The sequence below is a fragment of the Coptis chinensis genome, chromosome 8 (genome assembly GCF_015680905.1).
Source record: "Coptis chinensis isolate HL-2020 chromosome 8, ASM1568090v1, whole genome shotgun sequence".
NCBI classification, from domain to species: Eukaryota; Viridiplantae; Streptophyta; class Magnoliopsida; order Ranunculales; family Ranunculaceae; genus Coptis; species Coptis chinensis.
In genome coordinates, this window is record NC_141463.1 from 90,542,555 (window position 1) to 90,569,131 (window position 26,577).

At 35.2% G+C, this 26,577-nt stretch overlaps 2 protein-coding genes, 1 long non-coding RNA gene and 2 pseudogenes across 6 annotated transcripts; 2 read left to right on the plus strand and 3 right to left on the minus strand.

Moving 5' to 3' along the window:
* Positions 1-2,257: 2,257 nt before the first annotated feature.
* On the minus strand, positions 2,258-3,262 carry LOC147484246 (uncharacterized). Its single transcript, XR_015206335.1, has 3 exons — positions 3,167-3,262; positions 2,692-2,808; positions 2,258-2,599 (listed from the first exon to the last, which is right to left on the minus strand). It is a non-coding gene; the product is annotated as an uncharacterized LOC147484246 (long non-coding RNA).
* A 4,006-nt stretch (positions 3,263-7,268) lies between these two features.
* Positions 7,269-13,452, plus strand: LOC147484247 (autophagy-related protein 16 pseudogene; annotated as a pseudogene).
* A 577-nt stretch (positions 13,453-14,029) lies between these two features.
* On the plus strand, positions 14,030-22,345 carry LOC147484248 (pentatricopeptide repeat-containing protein At4g18975, chloroplastic-like). 3 transcript variants are annotated; one of them, XM_086575669.1, is made up of 8 exons: positions 14,092-14,286; positions 14,735-14,816; positions 17,009-17,100; positions 17,229-17,342; positions 19,435-19,578; positions 19,948-20,160; positions 20,787-20,988; positions 21,927-22,345. In XM_086575669.1, the coding sequence occupies exons 3-8, from the start codon at positions 17,023-17,025 to the stop codon at positions 22,058-22,060; spliced, it is 885 nt and encodes a 294-aa protein (XP_086431795.1). In that variant the 5' UTR covers positions 14,092-14,286; positions 14,735-14,816; positions 17,009-17,022; the 3' UTR covers positions 22,061-22,345. The 3 variants fall into 3 exon arrangements, with proteins under 3 accessions (XP_086431796.1, XP_086431794.1, XP_086431795.1); XM_086575668.1 differs by lacking the exon at positions 14,735-14,816 and having other exon boundaries at positions 14,044-14,286; XM_086575670.1 differs by lacking the exons at positions 14,735-14,816; positions 17,009-17,100 and having other exon boundaries at positions 14,030-14,286.
* LOC147484249 (ABC transporter B family member 18 pseudogene) lies at positions 15,015-15,857 on the minus strand (annotated as a pseudogene). Its single transcript, XR_015203649.1, has 2 exons — positions 15,725-15,857; positions 15,015-15,554 (listed from the first exon to the last, which is right to left on the minus strand). The product of XR_015203649.1 is annotated as an ABC transporter B family member 18 pseudogene (transcript).
* Positions 22,346-24,792: 2,447 nt separating the features above from the next.
* LOC147484250 (glutathione transferase GST 23-like) lies at positions 24,793-25,953 on the minus strand. The gene is made up of 2 exons (XM_086575671.1): positions 25,440-25,953; positions 24,793-25,297 (listed from the first exon to the last, which is right to left on the minus strand). The coding sequence occupies exons 1-2, from the start codon at positions 25,623-25,625 to the stop codon at positions 24,944-24,946; spliced, it is 540 nt and encodes a 179-aa protein (XP_086431797.1). The 5' UTR covers positions 25,626-25,953; the 3' UTR covers positions 24,793-24,943.
* Positions 25,954-26,577: the final 624 nt, after the last annotated feature.

A 26,577-nucleotide genomic window follows, 5' to 3' on the forward strand; every position in this document is an offset into this window, starting at 1 on the left:
ATTGTGGGAACAAAATCTAATCTAAGTGTAAGAGAGTCCATTCCAACCAACTAAAGCAGAAAAGCTAGCCTGGTGCGAACGTCTTTTCGCTTTAAGGTAGTTTATTTAAACCGATCTTAATGTAGGACTAGCAAAATCTAATCTAAGTATAAAGACCCAGTCGGTCCAACCAACTAAATCAAACAAAGCTAGCCAAAGAAAATCTAATCTAAGTGTAAGACAACCGGTCAACCAACAGAGGCATAAAGGGATAGTCTAACTTCAACATCTTTGTTTATATAAGTTAGTTCAATTAAACCATTCCTAATGGGGACCTACACACATTTTCGTGTATGTATAAGACGGTCCATTCCAACTAACAAAAGGGGGCATAGAGTAGCCCAATGTGAACATCTACTCTTTTTAAGTTAGTTAAATTGAACCATTCTGACCAACACATCTCTCTTCATTTGAAATTTGAAATTTTGACAAAATATTTTGGTACAACTTACTGTAAGGTCGGATTTCAAATTTCAAATTCAAATTTTGGGCGGGTTTCGAGATTTCACCGAAATTTAAAATCCAATTTGAAATTTTGGGCAAAAAATTTAAATTTAAATTTTGTGTTTTAAATTTCAAGTTGGTTTTGTGTTATCACTAACTCCAATTTCAATTCAATTCATGTTTTCATATTGTATTGAACATGAAAGAAAGAATACAAACCAAATTACCAAAATATTGTGTTCGAAATTTTACTAAAATTTAAAATTCAAATTCAAATTCAAATTTTAAAATTTTAAGGAAATTTCAATTTAAATTTCATCTTCAAGACTTCATAAAAAAAAAAAAAAAAAAACAAACAAACTACAAATCAATTGACCAAAAATTTTGAATCAAAGTTTTCCTTCACTATATATATGCTCTGAACCCAAAACCCAAAATCCTAAATTGAGTCGTGTATTTAAATTCCAAAAATAATTTTGTGAGACAAAATTCAATAATAAATTTTGAATTAAAGAAAAAAAATATATTGTTCAAATTTAATTTCATTCATATCTCTGTAAAGTACAAAACCTTGCCCATAAACCTTAAACCCTGAACTCAGCTCATATAGTGTAGTGGGGAAGACCATAAAATGAATATGTAACATTTAGGTGTAAAAACAATGGTTAGTAATGTTTTTTTAATTATTGTCTTAAAATAAAAAAATTTGTCACCCAATCGTGGAACCAAATTTGAGTGAATTATTAAAAATTGACCAATTTTGACCAACTAAACGGTTTATAAACCCAAAACCCAAAACTGAGTCGTGTATTTAAATTTCAAAAATAATTTTGTGAGCCAAAATTCAATAATAAATTTTGAATTAAAGAAAAAAAAATATTGTTCAAATTTAATTTTATTCACATCTCTGTAAAGTACAAAACATTACCCATAAACCTTAAACCTTGAACTTAGCTCATATAGTGTAGTGGGGAAGACCATAAAATGAATATGTAACATTTAGGTGTATAAACAATGATTAGTAATGTTTTTTTAATTATTGTCTTAAAATAAAAAATTTGTCAGCCACTGTGAACCAAATTTGAGTGAATTACTAAAAATTGACCAATTAAATAGTTTAGATCAGCTATCCAAAACAAGATAGATTAGTCCAGTCCAACCATCCAATGCAGACGGAGTTAGCCTAATATGAACGTCTTTTATTTTAAAGATGGTTCCAATGAACCGTTCTTAAGATAGGTCCAACACAATCTCCTATCTTTCTAAGATGGTCCAGTCCAACCATCCAATGCAGACGGAGTTAGCCTAATCTTAAGAACGCGTCTTTTATTTTAAAGATGGTTCCAATGAACCTTTTATTCTTAAGACAATAAGTCCAACACAATCAATCCTATCTTTCTAAGATGGTCAGTCCAACCATCCAATCCAAACGGAGTTAGCCCTAATCGAACGCGTCTTTTATTTTAAAGTTGGTTCCAATAAACCGTTCTTAAGACAGGTCCAACACAATCTCCTATCTTTCTAAGACGGTCCAGTCCAATCATCCAATGCAAACGGAGTTAGCCCAATCGAAACGTCTTTTATTTTAAAGTTGGTTCCAATAAACCGTTCTTAAGATAGGTCCAACACAATCTCCTATCTTTCTAAGACGGTCCAGTCCAACCATCCAATGCAAACGGAGTTAGCCTAATATGAACGTCTTTTATTTTAAAGTTGGTTCCAATGAACCGTTCTTAATACTCATCTCAGATACAAGAATCATTTCCATCTTATTAAACATTCCCATATAAGAGTGACCTTCCATAGTTTTTGTCATCCCATGATTATGACGACCACAATCAACTCTTAGTGTCCATCTATCTAAACTACCACGTTCAAAACACGCTTTTAATTTAAAAGGACAATTCATCTTTTTTGTTCCAGTCTTTCTCACTGTCTTCTCGTTTGCTTCTACCTTTTTATGAGATCGAAATTTACCACCACGCTCACATATCAAAATAAGTCTAGGAGCCTTCCCACCAATTGCATTTTGAGATTTCCCAGTGACAATAATAGCTCCCACTTCACTTCCTTTATGTCATGTCCAATCAATCAAATCTTGACGACTATCAAATACCTATAAATGAATTTAAGTATTCATTAATCCATGGGTCAGAAGGTATTAAATAAAAAAACTAAGTTTCAAAACATATATTCATCCATGCATACCATGTTGGTGTTAAAATGTTCGGTTTGATCTATATAGTGCTCCTCCGAAGATGCATTTGAATTTTGTGAAGTCCGAAGTGCATCAATTGGTACCTCATTGTGACTGTATAGAGGATCCTATAACATTTACATTTAATTATAATGTTAGCTAAAAATTTGTCACAAGAAAAATATGGGATATCTATCAAAGTAACTAAGAGACGGCCAAATTAGACTGTCTAATGCTTCATAAGTCGTTCCAGTTGGGGCGCCAGAGTTTTAGAAAGTTAGTTGGCCTGGGACATCTCGAACGTAAGACTATTCCCATTTTCCAACACTCACTATTTAAATCAACCATTAAACGGAAGAGATTGTCCTTATAGATTGAGTTTGCATAAATACTTTGTAATCACATTTTGTACAAGTCGTCCTCATAATAATTTCATAATAAATTGATATTGGAATCATTATGAACAATAGTTGTATATGGAGTTACCTCGTCTTGGTCGCCGTCTTGGTCACTTGATTGAAATTTCTCTTCATTAAATAGTTCATTTTCCACATTAAAAACATCATATGCCCATTCCATTTCACTCAATGTCATCAAAAAAAAAATGAAAAACAAAAAGATGGGTTGTAAATAGAAATAAAACAAAAGAATTTGAAAAAGAAGATGAATATGTGTAGAGAAAGAAGAGATGTGTGGGTTAAGTTTATTTGGATTGGAAAATGAGAGGAGTGGAAAAAAAAGTGTGGGTTTAAGGAAGGTTTCTTGAGAGAGAGTAAAAAGACAAAACTTGAGTAAAAAGACAAAAATTGAAATTTATGTGTTTTCACTTTTTAAGTGGAGTCCGCCCTAAGAGATTATTTGGGGACATATCTGGTATTAATTTTTTTTAAAATGGGGTCTGCCTTGAGAGATATGGGGTCTATATATAGCAATTCCCTTTGGAAACCAATTGAAGAAGGCGGAGAAGAAGATCTGAAAATGAATAGAAGTTCATCTAAATGGGCTTTTCAAAGATTCTTACAAGAAGTTGACCCTTACCTGAACCGTCAAACTCAAATAATGGATTCCCATTGTTGATAAATAAATAAAAGGGGACAAAACTAAAAAGGACAAAATTCCGAAATAATGAACCAAAAAACCCACCCGCATTTCAAAAACACTCTTAAGGACAATAGTTGACTTTTGTCCGAAAAAGACAATAGTACCCTGATATGCACAGGTGTCGGTGCATACCACCTTAGTATGCTATCTTAGTATGCATAAACATCAATGCATACCAAACATCACAAAGAAAATGTTATGCAAGTGTGATTGCATACTACCTCTTGGAATGCGAGGTATGCACAAACGTCAGTGAATACCAAACATCACAAAGAAAATGGTATGCACAAGTGTCAGTGCATACTACTTCTTGGTATGCGAGATATGCACAGACATCAGTGCATACCAAACATCACAAAGAAAATGGTATGCACAAGTGTCAGTGCATACTACTTCTTGGTATGTGAGATATGCACAAACATCAGTGCAAACCAAATCTCGCACAGGAATTTGATTGTGGAAATGTATGTTGGCCAAATGGATGAAATTGTTAGTTGCAACTTTCAAGTGCCACTGATGTATGTTTTTGTTGGATAATGAATTTAAGTTGAAAACAAGTACTTTTTTAATGAATGTTACAATCTTTGGTTTACATTATATATTTTTCTTTTAATGAATTTAATTCATGCAATTGAATATAGTATAAGTATTAATTGTGCATTAACCAAGTTTACATGCTGTGGTTTTGTACAAAACAAACAAACAAAAATCTCTGGTGCATACCATGTCAGTGTAGGATACATTGTTTCTGAATTAACTGGTAATGTTTCAACCACACTACTTGTCTCTCCTTATGGATTTGCTTCAATGTAGCTTGAGATGGTTGTGTGTATGTATTGTGGTAGTTGACAATTAGTTTTTGTTGATGAACTACCACCACCAAAAGGCAAAACTGCCGCAGACACCAAAAGAGGGTATGCACCAAAGTCCGTGCATACCCCTTCAAGTGTGCACTGAAAACTACGCATACCCTCTCACATACAAAAATAATGTGGACTGACAGGAGATGAAATTCCAGGATAGATACGTAAACAAAAAAATGGAACCAACAAACTAAAATAAACTTTTATTGAATTCTGACAGAATATCCAATAGAGAATCATGTATGTTTACTTGAATGTATGTGCAACTTCCTCTATGTTTACTGACATTGGAAAAAAATAATTGCAACATCGAATGCCTCACTCCTTTCTCCCTCATTCCATTTGCCCCTCATTCTTTTGGTCCGTGATTCTTTTTCCCAAGGCAAGTCTTGCGATTGTGGTGGTCCGTCGAATGACATTTTCGCACTTATGACGTTTGTTGCGCATTGCACCCCAGATTCTCAATTCTCTTAAAACATGGTCTACCGGGACCCCTCTTGACATTTGGTGGTAGCACACTAAAATCCATAGCATCGCAAAAAATCAACCAACCCATCATCATTAAAATGTGGTATGCACGCTTGTTAGTGCATACTCAAAAGTTAGATCCATAATGAATCGAACAAAAAAAACATCGAATCAAATCAAAATAAACATATATTAATAAAATAGTTAACAAAAACAAACAGTAAAAAACCCTTCTAATTCAACAAACAAATAAAATAAATCAAAACAAACATCGAATCGAATCAATTTCAATTTGAATAATAAAGTTGAGACAAACCTTCAAATCGAATCAAATGAAATGTAGAATCTCTAGATTCAGCTTTAATCTTCAATCGAAAACGATTGATCTTGTGTTTCCTTTTTGCTTCGCTCGATGGGTTTTCCAATTTTTTTGTTTCTAGTTCAAATGAATGATGACTTATATACTACGAAACATAGAAGGGTATAATTGGATATTTAAAAAAAAAAAAAAAGTCAAGTCAACATGGACTTGTCCTTTTGAATGATTAAAAACCAAAAACCAGTTTTATTAGTGATTATGACGTCTAATTTGTCCTAACCAATGATTTGTAAATCCGGCTGGTTTTATCAGTGATAAAAACTGGAATTAGGGCGTTTTGGCTTATTTCTTGTAAATAAAAAACCAACTTTTACCTGTTTCTGTTCCTGTTCCAGCTCAGCCATCACCCCTTCCTTCTTCTAATGAGGTTCCTCCTAATAATGTTCTTATTGATTCTGAGGAATACCAAGCTGTTCTTTAACGTTACCAATATGGGCTTGGTCTTGTTGTATATTGTAATTTGGGCCCATTATTTTAGTTAGTTGGGTTGTTATATCTTGGCCCATTCTATTTATAAAATTGACCAATCATAAATTGTGTTGAAGCCTTTTTTTCACTGAAAATACCCATGAATTAGTTTATAACAAGTATGCAAACCGTGCTAGGCATCGATGTTTTTTCAAGTCTTTAAACCTGTCACTTTAACATCTCTCGGATAATATGATTTTTTGAATTTTAGTTCTAATATAAAAAATAATATAAAAACATTAGGAGGAGTTGAAGGAGGTTTTGTAAATTATTTTAAATAATGTGAAGCTAATTCTAATTTCACTAAGGTGAGAGAGCTTTTTGTAAATTGTTTAAAAAAGAGGGAGTTGATTAGAATAATTAAATGAGGTAGTTCTAAAATCTTAAAATAGAGAGATTAAAAATAGGGTTATTTAGTTTTTGGCCCCACTTTATATATGGATATTAGCGTTTGGCTGTCCTAAATTGCTAAATTCGTTTTTGGCCCCAGTTCTGTTAGTTGAATCAGTCAACTTTAACTCCACCGTGTGTTTTCATACTCACATTTTTGTAATGGCATAAATACCCCTCACACTTAACACATGTGCTGATTTTATTGAAAACAAATAAAATTTACACATGTCGAAATCTTGTGATTTCCATCCAACGGTTACTGATATTATCCATATGTTCTTATTTTATCTGCGATCTCTGGAGGTAATGGAGTAAACTGTAAACGTCTGATTCCCCAAATCCAAAGAACTGATCCCAACACTATATCGATTGATTTCTTTTCTCGCACCCGGCCGGTGAAGTCTTTGATCTAAGAAAAAGTCGATAAGTGTGAAGTTATCGGGATGAATGGGACATTTCTTATTCTTATCCACGAAGTCGATCCGAGTGTGCACATCTCAATTTTTAGTTCACACTCGTAATCTTCGCTATTATCATAGAAATCTCCAAAATCGTCCAAGAATACCTTTGTGATTGCCAAAACCACGTACTCATTAAGAATAGGATTCTGACCAAAAGAAAAAGTATTGACTCCAATCGTATTAGAAGTTGGTAGTTGTAAGATTTCTCCAGTAAATGGATTCCAAACATAGAGTTCACCCATCTTTATTGGATCCATTAAAGGATGACGCAAACCGGAATCCCGTAAACAAAGCAACCCATTACAAGAGCCACAAACACTAAATGAACGCATATGTGGGGGCAGCACTGGAAGAGGCTTCTCTGACTCATCATTACACCCAACATTCTCTATTGTACCAATACTTTGGATCTTCAGAATTGTGCAATTTGGATGCCAAATGAGGATAGGAGAGAGATGAATCTTATCCATGAATTGAAAGGCAGGAGTCGTGTTTCAATCCCATATGATGACCCAGATGTATTGAAAATAAAAAAAAGTGAGGGAGTGAAAACACTAAGTACGGATTCCGCTCTTGGAGCTGCAAGCAGTGGTGGTGCTGATGAATTGGGTGCTGTGGCAGCCATTCGGATGCCAATGCTTAGGGTGTCAAACTTTAAGGGCGGAGTTTGATCCAAATGCAAATGGTGGAGTTTGGAATTACCAAGAAACGGAGATAGTGATGGTAGTTGCCGATCAGGTGACCGTTGGATGGAAACCACAAGATTTCGACACGTGTAAATTTTATTTGTTTTCAATAAAATCAGTACATGTGTTAAGTGTGAGGGGTATTTATGGCATTACAAAAATGTGAGTAGGAAAACACACGGTGGAGTTAAAGTTGACTGATTCAACTAACAGAACTGGGGCCAAAAACGAATTTAGCAACTTAGGAGAGTCAAACGCTAGTATCTATATATAAAGTGGGGCCAAAAGCTAAATAACCCTTAAAAATACATTGTTCGGTTGATAAGAACGCTACCTAAAGACCCGGCTATCATATAGTGTAGAGATGTTCTATTATTTTAAAAAAATAGTATTATATATATTATTTAATTATCATATTAATTAAATGTCCGCCGGCCCTATTTTTGAGATATAGTTGAAGTCGCCAGATGCGGGTCAAGGTCAGCGTCAGTGTCCATGCAACATAGAGCAGGACATACGAAGATTGTCATTCACTGCGGTGCTTGATATTGTTCTCTATTATTATTGGCAAATGGGCATTTTATTTTTTCTTATATTTCTCCAATTGATTTTGTGTTTCTTGTTTCTTTAATATCTTTTTTCTTTGTTGAGCTCCTGTAGAAACTAATGTTGTTTGTTCTTCTGAGATGTTTTCTGATATCAGCCTATCAAAATGTTACTGGTTTGGACTTTTCTTAGCTAAAACTTTTGTTTGTTTTTGTTTCTTAGGACAACACAATATATGAAGACATGATGGATCGACTCAAAGCTAGCAGCTTGCACGGAAACAAGTTGATGGTGTAGTTCGTCAATCTGAAGCAGGTGCTGAGAACTTTGCAGAATCAACCATTCCTGCTTCTTGCAAGCACAAGATTCATGCTCATGAGGGTGGCTGTGGTTCAATACAGTTCCAGTACAACTCTGATAAGTTGATCAGTGGTGGACAGGATCATACAATCAAAATATGGGACACAAACACTGGAACATTGAACCATGCTTACTATGGTTGTGTAGGCTCTGTTCTTGATCTCGCTGTTTCTCACGACAACAAATTTATTATTGCAGCAAGCAGCTCAAACAATTTATATGTGTGGGATGTGAGTACTGGCTGTATTCGCCATACTCTCACAGGCCATACAGATAAAGTTTGTGCTATCGACGCGAGCCAAATTTCATGCTTCCTTGTGGTGAGTGCAGCTCATGATCTGTCACACCCCAAATTTCCAGACAATATTTAAAACAATTATATTCAATTATCTGGAAACCCGGGGTGAAACAAAACCCAAAAACCGATTATATCAAACCATATATATATACAAAACTGAAATCAAAAGAAACCTAAAAGGAACAATCTTTAAATCACATTATTAACCTACAAAGAAACTAACCAACTCTATTACATCTGTCTCAAAACAAAACCGTACCCTTCAGAAAATCTTAAACTAGAAGATTCCAAGAGCAACTCCAAACCACGTGTCCTTATCCACTGCACTCCACCATCTATGTTCCCAAGAACACACCCACGTTGCAAAACAAAGCAAACATGGGTCAACAAATTTGAATTTTTGGTATGAGTAACTAACAACAAAATATATATAAAAGTCTTTTAAATTAATAAATATAACATTACCAACCATTTCAACTTGGAAGACAATATAGTTCCGTTTTCCAAAACGGCGTGTAGTTTCTTCCCAAGTAAGATTTCACCCCAATATACAAATTCCAAGAATCTCATATAACAGTACTCATCATTCCCACTTTCCAAAATAACTCACAACATAAATACCATTTACATTCCACTTATTAAATGCACATATGATAACCTAATTAAATATGAGTTTGGTATACCTTACCTTTAAGCCAACACGCTGTCTTAGGGTAGGATATTTCGTCCCTACGTAAAAGATTAATCGATCCTACCCTCCTACAAAACAGAGTTAGACATCACAATAAAATGTTTTATCTCAACCAACCAAATTTCCATTCATAACCAAATCTCATTTAAGACATTTAAGTCTAATTGATATAACCTAGTTCGTCCCAAGATATTCGAGGAATACCACTTATCATAATACCTATATCAAGGGTAGTCATTCATATGACATCATTACATCATAAAGTTTCTAATGCATAACCATAGATCTCGGACTATCACAATTCATTAATATTTTCGAATAATATATCATCGTTATAGTCATTTTGCAGTCACATAGAAATCACAATCATTTACTAATATTATTCACAAGTCACCACTTCACATCCATAATATCACACACTTCATATATTTTTTACTTAAAACCACTCGTCTACTTATGAGAACGGGAAAATATCACACCCAAGGAGTACATTCATCCGTGGTGGGTATCAACTCATACAAACCACGATATATTTCTCATAAGAAAACATATACATCATATGCAATAACTCCATCACACCTAAAAATCAATATTTTTACTTTGCTTATTAATTATCTTGTTGACTCATTTTTTTCAAAGACACGGCCCAACCTTTAGATCCTACTCCACGATTTGCACTACACACATTTGCCAAATCACACATATCCATGTGCCTCACTCACACCGAGTACCACTACAAGACATATGTCCCAAGCGGGATATCGCCTCCAGGAAACATATTTTCATCTTGTAAACTCGTAACTTTTTGTGAGTCACACCATCATCTCGGGCTTTCCATACACATAATCACAAAGCCTCCTTTGGGCATAACAAAATATCAGGTCATTCATGGCACATTCAATGAATACCTTGGGTCATTCCTGCCACATTCAAGGAATACCCATCATAACACTAACGGGCCATTCATGACACATTCAATGAATGCCCCGAAGTCATTCCCCGCCACATTCAAGGAATACCCAAACCTACATTCTCGTACATTCAAGGAATACGACCAACCAATAGTTAATACCTTAGTTCCTCTCTAGGGCAGTCCAAACTATTGGGTCATTCATGACACATTCAATGAATACCCGGGTCATTCATGACACATTCAATGAATACCCATCTATCACATGACATCACAAGTCATAATATCTCATTACCAAATCCTGAGGCATGGAGAGTTCTAAAGATGTGGGCGACACATTAAAACATTATTATCACTTATAATTATACTAGCATTACTCATGTCAAAACAGACCACACATGTAGAGAGTCATTTTCGCGTGTCAAGGCAAATCAAGCACTTAAGCATCATTGAATATAAACAGACTTATAATCAAACAAATACAATTTACATAACCACACTCATATATACAATATTGTAAACAAATAGTTCATTAACCCAAATTCAAGTCCACACACACTAATGTCCAAAACAGATCTACATATACTAAAGTCTATATTCATATACAACTTCTATCTCACACATATATATTTATGTAGTATCAAAACAACAGTACTTTCTAACACAATCACATAGTTATCACACAAACTAATATATATATTATAGATATAGTGATCGCAGACTGTACATAAAGGTCACTTCTTTATTATCCAATCTTTTAAGATTAGAATCAAGCCTTACGTAGCTCTTAACCAATTCTCCAAATATTTTAATAATCCGCGATAAAATAAAACATATAGATATATTTTCATTCCACACCAATATTTTCACGATAGTAAGAATATATCGAAAGTATAATAACCATTGACCATCTAATGCCATCATGTAACCACCCAACTATATCTATTTTAAACTTGAGCTAATTCTAACAACCTTGTTAATCCGTGCCTTGACAGACAACCCACCATTGGATCTGCCTAAAATTTGTATATGTCATTTAACTGGATATCAAGAATCTATGGATTAAATTTGAGGTCAATCCGATAATAGGTTGACCTCCATCTAAACAGAAACAAAAGACTGCACCCATCAGTTTTCTGGTGTAGTTTCTACTACGACTAGTCCCACTAATGGAAGCCTCGACAGATATCAAGCCATTGGATAAATCTAAAAATCTAATATGGAAGACTAAAATGTGTCAGGAAACTATAGATTAAATTTCATACAAATCCGAGTACGGAAAGGTCACCATCTAAGAAGAAACAAAAGACTGCACACTGCAGTTTTTCTGGTGTAGAAACACTAGGACCTGTCACGCTTATGCGCACCTCGACAGAAATCCAACCGTTGGATCTGTCTAAAATTTTAATATGTCAGACTACAATGTGTCAGGAAACTATGGATTAAATTTCATACAAATCCGAGTATGGAAAGGTCACCATCTAAGAAGAAACAAAAGACTGCACACTGCAGTTTTTCTGGTGTAGAAACACTACGACGTGTCACGCTTATGCGCGCCTCGACAGAAATCCAACCGTTGGATCTGTCTAAAATTTTAATATGTCAGACTACAATGTGTCAGGAAACTATGGATTAAATTTGAGGGACATCCGTGTGCGGAAAGATCTCCATCTGAGCAGAATTAAAAGACTGCGCAGACAACTTTTCTAGAATGGTGTTTACTGTTAACTGTTCATCTTCTTCACAAAACTCTATACAATTTATTAATGGCTTTATCCTCCCAATATACAATCCATATGATCACACATAACAAACAACATATCCTATTTCTATGGAAACAATAAAAGAAATAAATATAACTCACCTTATTAAGTCTACAAGATGTAAACAACTATGAATATCAATAGTGCGGTGAGCCCAATATTTTGCATCCCCTTTTTCTCTTTTCTTCCTCTTCCCCTTCTTTTTATTGGAGGCTAGGGTTTTGATTTTGAATAATCATATTTTTACAGAGAAAATTCGCAGCTCTTATTTATTCCATGTTTTAAGTCTGTTTAAGTTAACCTATGTGCCTCCAATGGGTCTAAAAATACCCAAGGTCCATACCTATATGAATGGGTACATTTTAACAATGTTTTCAAGCCCAAAATGATTATAAAATACCCACATAAGTTCTAACAAACAATTCAAGTAAAAACATGAACTTTTTTTTTTAAAAAAAAATCAACAATAGCTAAGCAAATTATAGAATAAGCTAGACTTCATAATATAATAGTTATTTTCAATCAAATAATTTAATTTATGTTGTTTAAAAATTGGGGTTGTTATATGATCGAACAATAAAAAAGTCTGGGATCTGCAGAAAGGCTATTGCATTAACACAATAATATCACACATCAACTGCAATGCTCTTTGCTTTTCCATGGATGGGGAAACCATTTGCTCAGGTCATGTCGATGGAAACCTTCGTTTATGGGATATTCAATCTGGGAGGCTACTTAGTGAAGTTGCAGCACATTCACATGCCATCACATCAACTTCTCTATCTAAAAGTGGCAATGTTTTACTAACAAGTGGGAAGGACAATTTGCATAATCTATTTGACATGCGTTTTTTGGAAGTTTGTGGTTCATTGAGGGCAAATGGAAACAGAGTGGCATCTGCTTGGAGCCGTTCATGTATCAGTGCAGATGAAAACTATGTCGCTGCAGGATCTTCTGATGGTTCTCTTCACATTTGGTCAAGATCAAGACAGGAAATAGTAAGCACTCTAAGGGAAGACAGTGATCCAATTCTTTCTTGCTCATGGAGCTGTCTGGGAAAGCGCCTGGCTTCTGCTAGTAAGAATGGAACTCTGTGTATGGACATGATGAATTCCATTCAGGCTTCTCTATTTGGTACCTGGGTTATTATTGGATGTGTATATAAACAACTGGTTATCTGACGATTTCTTTTTACTTACAAGCGTCAGTTAAGAATATTGAACCAGTAATGAGGAGCATCATGTTTCTTTACCCGACATTTATGCTCCGTCGGTGTAGAATTTGTGCCAGTTTGCTTGTAGTTACACACTTGTGGATTTCTGGTGTTAGTGAAAATGAAGTGATGGGCTTATAAATGTACTTTTCGCCAGGTAAATTAACAGTTACTTTATGTCGTAAGTTATCACTACATATGATAAAGTGCTTTATGATCTCTTAAATTAAGTTGCCATTTTGTGCATGATCAGCATATGTTAGTTTCATTCTTCAGTTAGTTCAGTATCATCATTTGTTATAGATCTGTCCATATAATTCATGCTCATATATAATAACCTAAAAATTGTTGTCTGATTTTAAAGGACACACTCTAAATGCTTTTAATTAGGTGAACACTTGCAGTCGTGATGGTGTCAATGCAACTAACCGTCCTAGTCTTTTTGTTTGAGGTTAATTTACTGCTCATTGATATGGTTAATACTTAATATGCTAGGTTACATTGACACGGGCACATGTGTCGGTGTCCGACACGGATACGGAGTGTCGGATACGGCGAGCTGTGGGAGTTCGACATGGGAACACGGCTAGGAATAATTAATTAATTTTTTAATAGATATAAAATTTATAAATTACTAAAATTTAGTACGGTATTAAACCAAAATTACTATAAATGCCACTTAATTGTAATTGAGATGGAAGTAAGTAACTGAAAAATGCAATATGACATCAATAAGTTGCCATTTCTTTATTTATTTTATTTTGTTGTACAAAATCAAGATAAATTAGATATCACGGGTCCTTCTTCTGTCTTCACAAAACTCCTTCTACGTGTAGATGTTTCGTTACCTGAAAAACAGAAAAGTGAAACCTCAATTAAACAAGGCCCAAGCCCAGTAAACTTCTCACCCAACATACAAACACCTACCAAAGAAAGAAGAAAACCAGGTTCTTCTTCATCATCGAAAACAGATCGTCATCAAAGAAAACCAGATCGTTGAAAACAGGTTATTCATCATTTACTACTTTTTATAGTCGTTTGTGTGTTCTTTACTCGTGCTCTGCCGAATTTCCACGGTGTCGACACATATTTATTTTAGATATTGCCGTGTCCATGTAACCTGTTAATAGAAATGTGTTAAAATGAGATTTTTTTTTATCTGAAAGATCACATCTGTTGCAGCAAAAGAAGATTTTGATAAATGTAGTAATTGAAATCTGATATATAATTTCCTTCTCGGTATACGTTTAACAATAGAGAGAAATTATTGTGAATAGAAATTGCCATGTTTAATAGCTCACAGCATTTTCCTTTTCTAACTTTTTCTCATTTTCAGACATTAGTGGTTCATAATTTACTTGTCTACTTGTACCTGCTTTTTGTTGTTTCTCATCCTACTTTTTCTATGTTTCTATATTATTATATCAGTAAAATATTTATTCACTGATCAATAGGAAAAAAGAAAATGTTGTGCCGTTAGTGATATGGTTGGTTTCTGTTTATAACTTGGTGATATTGCATCCGTCCCTTCTAGAGGTATGGTTGGTTTTCACCCTTCTGATCCAGTTTGGTTCTCTAGTCATTTATCATCTGTAGTTACGTTGAATTTCAGAAATCCGGAGTCAAATATTTGCTATATTTCTCTCAGTACATTGATTCAACTTTTTGTTTCCCATGTATATGGTCTTAGCAATTGAGAAATCATCATATGGATCACTCGAAGTTGGTGATTTTATTTGGTTACAATCCCTAGGGTCTTTGTGCTGAGTTGAATCATATGATTGTAAACTTCATCATATACAAATGGCTACTTGTAGATGTCATTCCTGATCTGTGTAGGATTTGGAGACAATAAGTACAAGAGTTACAGAGGTTACTATCTTTCATTCACTCAGCCCCCATTCCTTGGCCATATTATCAAACTGTTGTAGTCTGATGAGGGAGTAGTATGCACCCTTTTCTCCTATAGCTAGTAGGTCAGCATGAGTCCCCTCTTCTACAATCCTCTTATTGTCAATCACAGCAACTGTATCTGATTTCTGAATTGATGACAGCCTATGAGCCACAACTATACATGTTCTACCAACCATCTTCTCTAGTGCATCTTGAACAAGGTTCTCAGATCTACTGTCCAGTGCACTAGTTGCCTCGTCCAGTAGCAGTATTGCTGAACTCTTTAGGATTGCTCGGGCTAGAGCTATCCTTTGCTTTTGTCCTCCTGACAATTGAACTCCTCTTTCACCGCAGAGAGTTTCATATCCATCCTTCATAGAACTGTTTCCATTAAACCAGTAGACCAAAGTGACAAACAGGGAAAACACATCAGTAATCTTTTGGATATTTGGGATTTCTTTCACAAAAAGAGATTGAGTGACATCAGCTGTTGCTAGTGAAACTGCTGGTAGAATGGAACATACCACTTAATGGTGCTTTTTAGTGCATACCTTATGAATTCATGGGAATTTGCAAGAGTTGCAGATTTAATTAGCTCTGCTTCAGTTGCACTTTCTCTCCCATAGACAATGTTTTCACGAATTGTACCTGCAAATAGAGCGGGTTCCTGACTTACCAGTGCAATATGGGACCTAAGTGATCTTAAATTGTAGGACTTGATGTTGATTCCATCTATTTCATACCAAAGTATCCTATATTTTGTGAGGAAAGGAACAAGCTAAGAAGTTTTTTTAAGGAACCCATGACCTTTATGGCTTTGATGGTTTTGGGGTTTCAATCAAGGCTCAAAATCTTCATTTGAAGAGTTTCTTGGAGCCCAAAACCATGATATATTGTATCGATATATATCATTTTTGGTACGCTATAACGATATAGATATATTTTGATTTATATTTCATTCCGAATATTGATCTTTTTTGAAATGTAAGAAGGTTGTATATATATTAAAAAATTAATGTATTGATATAAATGAAATATACCATACATATACCGATATATATGATATATCCGATATAAATTATTGACTTTGATCTATATTGTTGATTTTGACCAAATATTATTGACTTTGACCGATATATTGACGATATTTCCGATATAATTGACAATATTTCCGATATATCGATATACAAAACAAAATTTTGACTGGTTAACAAAAAAATAGATATTTATGATATATCCGATATATATCGGTTTTTTGATACATCGAAATATTCACCGAATTTGATATTTTGGGCCTACACTTCACACTTTGAACGAGGTCTCAGACTCTTAGTAGTCACTTGTGCTCGCTTTAGGAGACAGGCGTGGTCAGGGTTCATTCCATTTGGACATTTGGTTGTTGATTTTGACCAAATATTCTTGAAGGCACCCCAACCTCTTTGAGTCTTTGATATATATTTTTTTCATCGGTAAACGTAAATATTCACCTAATTTGATATTTTGGGGACGTTGAATTTAAAATTAGGACAGAGTAACCTGTTGAAAATATAAGAGAAGTTTTATTCCAACTGAGGACGTGGCCCCCACAAAAAGCAAATGGTTTGTTACGTTTATACCTTTTCATTCTTTTTCTCTTTTTCTCTGGCCAATACTCTCTCCCATCTCTCTCTCTCTCTCTCTCTTTCTCACTAGTACTCTCTCCCACCTCTCTAATCTTGCGAGTTACGGGAAGGATTATGGACGCATCGTTGTTATCGGTGACGTTATTGATCATAATCGGGTATCCAATATAATGTCTAAATTCTTTGTTATGTTGTTTCTATGTTCGTTTTCAGAATAAATCTCTAAAATGGCGAGGCGGTTGGTTTCTCCTTTAAACCACGTGATAGCAGAAAAACTATTTCCTACACCCCACCATTCCATTAAGGTAAAACAGTTATGTAACAACTACTCCACCAGATACTCGGAAGTTCGACCTGGAAATAACTGTTTTTGTAACTTCATAACTAAAGTAGCAGCATGGTTAGTACTGAGCCTAACAATTTTTTTTGACAGGGTCAATATGTAGATGATTTGATGGAATCAAGGAGAGATACTAGTGATTCTTTAAAGGAGCCTCCGGGGAGGAATGTGTCGAAGAAGGATAAGATTAAATTTCTAGTAGATACTGTAAGTTTAAATGTTTAATACTATTTTTTTTTTTTTGTTTTTAGAGGTTGGAATAAATCGAAGTTTTTAGTATTTGAGAGGGTATTTGGTCGGGTTTGAAATGAATAGTTTTTGTGGAATATATTGGTTAGTAAAAATATCAAGAAAAAGGCAATACTACCACTTAAGGCCATTTATTATTTATTATTTCGCGTTAGGAGTATACTTGACCTTTCATCTACCCGAGCTGTTTTTATCGCTTCAAGAGTATACTTGACCTTTCATCTATTCGGTCTTTGTGAGTGATTAAAAAAAAAGTGGTGTTGAGAGTTATTTTTTCGGCCGTTTTGTATGTGGTGCATGGGTACGCCTATTATTCCGGTGTGTCTAGTGTCGTGTCAACACCGACGCGACATAGATTTTCCATTCGAATCTATTCTCAGTTTTAAAAAAAAAAAAAGTTTAAGAAAGAAGGAAGAAAGTGAGAAATGGAGTAGACTGACCCGAGAATTCGTCGAGTGGTGGTGGATTGATGTTATCAGCTATGCACCATCTTCTTCCTTGGCGACGGTTACAACCTAGATCTAGGGTTTGTTTAAGACAATTAAGAAGTGGGCTTTTAATAAGTGATGTGGGCTTGGGCTCTTTTGTTTCTTTCGTCCATAGATAGGAATATAGGATTAAATGGGGCTTTTAATAAGCAACGTGGACTTGGGCTTTTTTGGAATGGTTATATTCAAGGTCTAAACTTAGCAAAAATTGTTTTAAATGGCTAATGAGCTTTATCAAAATCTATATATATATATATAGTAATTTTCTAAAAAGTAGCTACTTAAGTTAACTTTAAATAAATATGTACGTAAAACTTCACCTACAAAATGAATTCAAACCTAATATTTTGTGGTTATGAAATACTCACCATAATAATTATTTTCCTAAAATTTCAGCTCATTTGGAAACTTCTAACATAGATAAAAATTGTTGTCATTTTTAAAAAGAAATCTAACGGTCCAGAATTGTTGAGTTTTTGTAATCGTTTTTTGCCATGTTAGAGGTTTCCAAATGAGCTGAAATTTTGTAGAGATGATATTAATATTGAGTATATCATATCAACAAAAAAATAAGTTTGAATTCATTTTGTAGGTGAAGTTTTACTTGAGTATTTATTTTAAAGTTAACTTAAGTAGCTACTTTTTAGAGAATGACTGATATATAATAATTCTCTAAAAAGTAGTTACTTAAGTTAACTTAAAATAAGTACGTACGTAAAACTTCACCTACAAAATGAATTAAAATCTAATATTTGGTGGTTATGAAGCACTCACCATAATAATTATCTTCCTAAAATTTTAGCTCATTTAGAAACCTCTAACATAGATAAAAATTGTTGTCATCTTTAAAAAGAAATCTAACAGTCCAGAATTGTTGAGTTTTTGTAATCGTTTTTTGCCAATGTTAGAGGTTTCCAAATGAGCTGAAATTTTGTAGAGATGATCTTAATATTGAGTATATCATGTCCACAAAAAAATAAGTTTGAAATCATTTTGTAGGTGAAGTTTTATTTACGTACTTATTTTAAAGTTAACTTAAGAAGCTATTTTTTAAAGGACTGGATATATATATATATATATATATTTAAAATAATTTATGTTTTAATAAAATATAATATTAAATTAGAATATTAGCCGTGTCCCCGTGTCTTGATTTTCAGACCTCGCCATGTCCAAATTACCGTACCCATGTCAAAACCCGACACTCGTACCCGTACCCATGCAACATAGCGTTTTGTCCTTGAGAGTCACTCCCTATAAAAATATTGTAGAAAATTTTGGAACTATGTAATAACATGGGGACATTTGTTTTTATGCCACAAACAGATACTGAATGTGGGGCAGTGCTAGTTTTAGTTAAGTTGTCTAAATTGTAAAGTTAGCGGTTGATACGGAATAAGTTTTATGATAATAATAAGACTGCAAATTGTTACTGATATCATTGTTTTAGTTTCTCTGATGAAAATTAAGTAAAAATTTATTCAGTTTTTTGTTTTTGGTTCATTTTTTAAAGTTGAGTTGTCAGGATGAGTTTATAAAGCTTTGTCGATAGAAAATTGCAGCTCTTGGGCCTCAAAGAATCTAAAGAAGCTGTTTATGGTGCACTTGATGCCTGGGTTGCATGGGAGAAGACATTTCCTCTAGCGTCTCTGAGGATAGCCATGGGAACTCTTGAGAAGGAGCAAGAGTGGCATAGAGTTATTCAGGCATGAATTCTGTCTGATCCTCTCTATTTTTATTTCTTATAGACATGCACAAAGCCACACAAATTCTGTACAAGCAAAACACATTTGAGCTTTGTTTGACGTATGCGTTCTTGGTTTCCTGTCCAAAACCCAAAAATAAAAGTCTTACCTGTGGGGAATTTTTGACCAACTTTTGAGGTAACTTAGCTGGAGTTGGAAATGAGTCAAATGACAATCTTCCCCCTCCCCTATCTTGTCGGTTCCCGGGTGGGTTTGGGGGATGGGAGTGAACTATAATGCTATCCAAATGAGTTTCAGTTTCTTCAGAAAAAGGTCTAGTGGTCAATTGCTAATGTCTTTTCTTGATGCTTACATCTGAAGTAATTGCAGGTGATAAAGTGGATACTGAGCAAGGGGCAAGGGAATACGATGGGAATGTATAGGCAGCTGATAAATGCATTAGACATGGATCACAGAACAGAAGAAGCACACAATTTTTGGATTAAAAAAATTGGTAACGATCTACATTCAGTGCCTTGGACGCTATGCACTCTTATGATATCTATTTATTATCGAAACAACATGATGGAGAGGCTTGTAAAGGTATGCCCTTATACCTTTTGGGTTAGGTATGTTCATGTAAATCACATATCATCGAGACATAGCCATGTATGTCTATTCTTGATGTGGAGTTGAAACATGCAGTCCACTGAGTCCTATAATGCATATTTGTTTAACTTTAAAAGTTTTCATGCACCAAAAAATTCATTGAAAATGGGCTATCATTCATGGCTATTTTTTATAATATGGACTAGGAATTTGTTTTGCTGCAAGTGATTATCATATAGCACTAAATTTGCCTGCACATCTAGCGGCTGGAAAGGCACGTTGAATCCAGTATTGAATACACATAAGAGTGATTGTGTGAATGGGTTAGTGTCAGGTCATCACGGGAACTGTCATAGGCATTGCACATGAAGTAAATTAATTATTGTACCTCAAGAACTTCTCGACTAGGATATATAGTTATGACGATAAACCTCGGCGTCTATTAGAATTAGACAGATAGCTGTTTTCTACTCTTAGGTGTTCAAGTCTTGATTTGTGAGAGTTGGAAAGCATTAAATTTGGTCTCTGACTCTTGATTTTGTTGTTATATCTTTTTCCACTGTTCCATTGTTTAAAATACTGATCATTAGGCATCTTGTCTTTTTGATCGATTTTTGAAGCATTTTAAGGGGCTTGAAGCTTTTGACCGGAAGCCTCCAGAAAAATCAATAGTGCAAAAAGTGGCAAATGCATATGAGATGTTGGGTTTGCTCGAAGAAAAGAATAGGGTGCTGGATAAGTTCAACGATTTATTCACTGATACATGGAGGGGGCATCCAAAGAAATCTAAGAAAACCTCAGGGAAGAAGCTGGAGAAACCAGGTGACTTCTCTATCTTCATGTTTTAACCCCCAATAAACTTACTCAAAATCTATGGTGGATAAAGGTGACTAATTTTGTGAATCATAGAAATGAAATAATTCTAAAGAATCATATTACATGAAAGAAGATGGAAACAAGAAGATTTTAGTAACGAATCAATTCTGAATCACAAATCGCCAATTTTTTTTTTGGCCAACTGGACGATAACTTAGTAGTAATTCCTATTCATAAACTCAAAATTTCTAAAGAGATGCTAGGAAACTTCAAACTATGTATTAAGGGCACTCCGTTCCTATAATAGAGATTGTGGCTTCATGTTTTGGACACTAGCATAGTTCATGTTCTAGGCTTGTTTAGGTCAATCTGTCAGACACTTCAGAGTTAAGACGATGTTTGACACCGAGGCATGTTTCCTTGTCTTTGTTATATTTATAGGAAGCAATGCTTAAAAAGGTGATAACAAGCACGCTCTTGGCACCAGCTTAGACTGCTATCGTCTTTCCACTTGTTGTTCTTTCCCAAATCTTCTTCCTCTTCCTTCAGTATGTTTTTCTCTCTTCAGACCACCACTCGCATGTTATTGTTGCCATCGCCATTCACCACCACATCACAACTTCTGTCAACTGCTACTGCCACTATTGCTCTTATTAGTATTGCTACTCATTATGGCACGGCATCATGAAAGATTGAAAGTTGAGGTGCAGTCTGCAAGCAGTGTATCAATATATTTTCGAAGAGAATTAAAAAAGGCAAAAGAGTAATCAATTTGTCATCTGAAAAGTTATTTGAAGAGAAATTTTTTAACTTGAGTTCGCGATTGATATTTTGAAATTATGTTGTTATTGTTATTGTTGTATACATTTTGCTTAATTGTTTGAGCTGGCAGAGGAGAGCTATATGAAGCTGCTTTTAACTTGAATAATTTGTGGCATCTACAGTTGAAAGAATTCAGACAGGAAATTCCGACAATCAACAAAGTACCAAGGATGATGCAGAATTCTTTTCGTACAATCAAGAAAGCAATAGAAAGGCTCTAATTGATAAACCACAACAAATACAATCAGTTGTGTGACAAGCAAGAGGATAATGCTGGCAGCATGACAGGTGAGGATGTTATCCAAGGAACTTCATTGCTAGTCTACCATCAAAAGTGGCCCTTTGTTTTCAGAAAGTTTTCATTTACCAAATTTTGCTGTCATTTGCATGAGTATGAAGCCCGTGTATATGTGTAGTCTCAAATGATAGTTCTATATAAATGGTATCTGTCTGGTTTCATTTTGATTCTTCTTCAAGCATGACGAGTAGTTGACTGCTGAAGCGGGTATAAAAAGGACTGCTCGTATATGGTTTGCATGTTTATGGGCTTTGCCAAGTCTTGAAACCTTGCTGTCAACTTGTCAAAACGTTTGATGAACAACTTGGTTGGGTCAAGTCCTCAGATTTGTATTACAGGTAAGCTTTTAATGCTTGACATACAGTGGCCACGATAACTGCCTTATAAGTGATTATGCTTATTGCTTTTAAGAAAAAGTGATTGCTTCTCAGCAAAGGGTCTTCACTTCTCTTTAAAATGCAAGCATGCGGTTTGCTTTACCCTATAGGTCAAGGACTTTTTCTATGAATCCCCAGAGTCAAACCATACAAAAGTTTTCAAATCCTTGCTTCATGTGTAACGTATGGTTATCCAAACTCTAAGTTTTATTTAGTGTGAGAACGTATCACAGAACAGCGAGTCCGCATCCATGTTTCCATGCCATATAATGCTACTATGCTGGTTAGCAGGTTCTTACATTATTTAATGTGAAGCTTGAAATTCAGAGAGATCACTTTAAGTATCTTCAGGGGAACGTAGAAGGATAGATTCAGATCTCAAACAACCCTTTTAGGCTAGGTCCAACTGTTCAAGTCTTCAACACATGTTCTCATTAGCCTCTCATTATGTTAATTGTTAAAGGTGATTGAGTGTTAGGATTTCATATTGAACTTCTAGTTTTAAGGACAAATATTTTTGACTTTTAGTGTGCAGTGGTTCAGTGCTTTAGGTAGTGTTCACGATTCTTCTTTCTTTACACTACTTCAAGGTGGTCATATTTGCTGAAGACTCACAGTACTTTTAAGAAGCTAAAAGAGCTGTACTTTTGAAATTTTATACTTATTGGAATGATTGGATGACTCGGAAAATTTGCTAATGTTAATCAGATGTATCCTTCATTTGGTGAGATAAATTGGACAAACATCCACTCATGGCTGAGGTGCAGCTACCCATGTTTCTTGGTGATACCCAACTCCCTTGACCTCCTTTTACTGGTATCTCGAATTATGGATACCACTGCCAAGCTCATCTCTCATGAATTATAGTACCTATTTTTGGTGCTATAATGGGATGTTTCCGTTTGATTGACTTTAGTGCGAAAGTACACTTGCTTTAAAATCCTCTTGGCAAGGTATGATGTATAATTTGCCAAACTTAGTCACCGCATGAAAAAGTTATTTACGAGCTACTAGAGAGGAAAAACTTGTGCTACTATAATGCCTATGCTAGTTGTTGATAAAATTGTGTACAGTTTCTTTGTATTTATTGACGAAATCTGACTAAATTCATACGAGATGGGTGACTAGCATAGGCATTATAGTAGCACAGGCATTATACGATATAGTTGGATAGGCATTATCAACAACTAGCATAGGCATTATACGATAAAGTTGGATAGGCATTATCAACAACTAGCATAGGCATTATATATAGTAGCACAAGTTTTTCTGACTATGCTAGTCACCCAACTTTATATGAATTTTTCTGACTAAAGTTGGATAGGCATTATCGTATAAAGTTGCCAAATAAGACATGGGAGATTCTTATGGAAGGATGGGTGAAAAATAAGGAGATGGATAAAGCTATCTCCGCAATGAAGAAAGGGTTTTCTATGTTGAATCATTGTGATTGGCATCCATCATCTACAACTGTTATGGCGATTGCAGAGTACTTTGAGTAGTGTGGGCGATATGAGGACTGAGGAGGCACATAAGTATGTTATGGTTCTCCGACGTTTGGGCATTGCTAGTTTACCTCTGTATAAGTCCTTGCTCAGAGTGTTTGTTCAAGTGCAGAAACCAGCTCCTGACATCCTTAAGATGATGGAGAAAGATAATATTGAGATAGATGAGGAGGTTTGTGTACTTGTGAAGAGTTTGAATCAGATAAATGCTGTTGAAAACTGATAGGAGTTTATTGTAGTTTTGAAGACGGATAGAAGTTTAACATTTTGTAAGCCATTAACGACTGCTCGCTCCTTTATGAGACTGAAACTGAGCAGACTGAGAGTAGTAAACGTCAGTTAAGACTTGAGAATAAATTGCTTAGGTAAAAAGTGAGGCCTTTATGGAACTCAACAGCGTGCGGGGAGGAAGAACATATTCATAGAACTGTGAGTCAGAGCATGAGTTCATCTTCAAATGAACCTCTGGATATCAAGAACAAGCTGATCGAGGTGGACACCAGGACTCAGAGTAGTAAGTTGCTGCTGCTGCTCTCAACCTTAATTTCTTTGTAGATTACTGCAATTGATTAGATGTTGAAAAAGATGTTGAAAATAACTTTCCACAGTATGATAGTTGCGCTAATCCCTCAATCAAAGGCCCCAAAAGTAAATATCATCTTCTTAGGTTGGACAGTCTAATTGAGTTGATTTTCGGAACAACCAGCTAGCAGTTAGGCCACTAGGTTGTATGTAACATATACTCTACCTGGGGCAAGAGATGAGTTTTTTTAAGTAACTGTAAGATATTGGTTACTGAAGAATCCCATATATAAAGCTTACTCTTATTCATCACTAACAGATTACAGATCAAATTACACATTCTTGTCAAATATATACTAGATTAATACAGACTGATAGTGTTGGTTTTGGATGGAGAAAGAGACATTATATTGTATGAGTAACAATGACGAATACTTTTAAGTTGATGCAGCTACGAGTTGCTCTCGGAAGATCTTGCCTTTCTCCAGTAATTTTTCTCGTGGTGGCAACCTCTCTTTCACAATTTCAACATCAAGAAAGTTTTGGAACCATTCACTGAGCAAAGGCATGGTTTCTTTGTCCACGATGTTTATCCCAGTAATTTCTTCAATCATTCCTATCCAGTAAGCAATCCAACCAGTAACAACATCGACAAACCCGATTGTCTCACCACCAAAGAATTTACCCTTGAGACCCTTTTCAAAAGTTTTTAGAATCTCTCTAGCTTCTTTGGTAGCATTCTCTTGGGCCTCGCCTACCGTAGAGAATACACTGAATGCTGCTGTCTTACACTGCAAAGATTAAAAGAAAGACCATCAAAGATGAAAGATCACAACATCCACTCTAGCAAAAAACAACATCACATTTTTCTTCAAATGTTTGGTGAAGTTGTATAGCTCCGTAGCTATATTATACATCTGTTAGAAACTTTACCGTATCTTCCATATGCTTAGCCCAGAAACGAGCCACAGCTCTATCATAAGGATCCTCTGGGAGGAGTGGGTACTGCTTCCATGTCTCGTCAATATATTCGACAATCACAAGCGATTCAGCCACTGGTTTGCCATTGTGAACCAGTACAGGTACCTTCTTATGAACTGGATTGTATTGCAGTAGCATGGGGCTCTTGTTGTTGTTGTCGAGGTCTTCATCTAAGTACTCGTATTCTACCCCCTTCAGTTTCAGAGCCCATTCAACTATAAGAGAAAAATGTCCCCCTCGGAACCCAATTAATTTCACTTCATCTGTAGCTATTAACCTATCTCTCTTGTTATTTTTAGTGAAGCATTCGTCTCCTATATTTATACCCAGCCTCTCAAAAGATTGATGTGGTCGCAAGCGTCATTTGGCTGACTTTTTTCTATAAAAAAACAAAAAAAATGTAAAGTTCCATGAACATAAATGTTGCTGAATGACAACATATTATCCTAGCAAATGAATAATACGCAAAATTATCTTTTCCAAATGAGTGTAGTTGAAGCAATTAGCTGATGACACATGGAACTTGGGTCACGCGCTTCAAGCTGATTATTATTCAGAACTTTCTGCGTCAACTAATTGCAGTCAATCCAAGATTAATTACATTAAAGTGATATCACAGTTTTGACTTGTTAGACAAGTAAGGGTGGAATTCGAGCTAAACAAAGTTTTACCATGCTCAAACTCGGCTCGCTAATTACACGAGCTTTAAATTGAGCTCGAGCTCAGCTTATATAGTTAAACGAGCGAGCTCGAGCCGAGCTTAAACGAGCCAAGCCCAAGCCGAGCATGAGCCGCTTGGTTATTTTACACTATAAAATATGCTATTTGAGCTAAACGAGCTGAGCTTCATTAAGCTCATTTGTTACACGAGCTTTAATTTGAGCTCAAGCTTGGCTCATATAGTTAAACGAGCGAGCTCGAGTTGAACTTAAACGAGCCAAGCCCAAGCCAAGCTCCGAGCCCTCGGCTCAAATTCCACCCTTATAGACAAGGAAGTGCATAATGATCTCTCAGGATTTTTTTTTTTTTAATTAAGGACAAAAGTCACCCTTGATCTTGACCCCGATTGTCACTTACACCCCTAAACTTT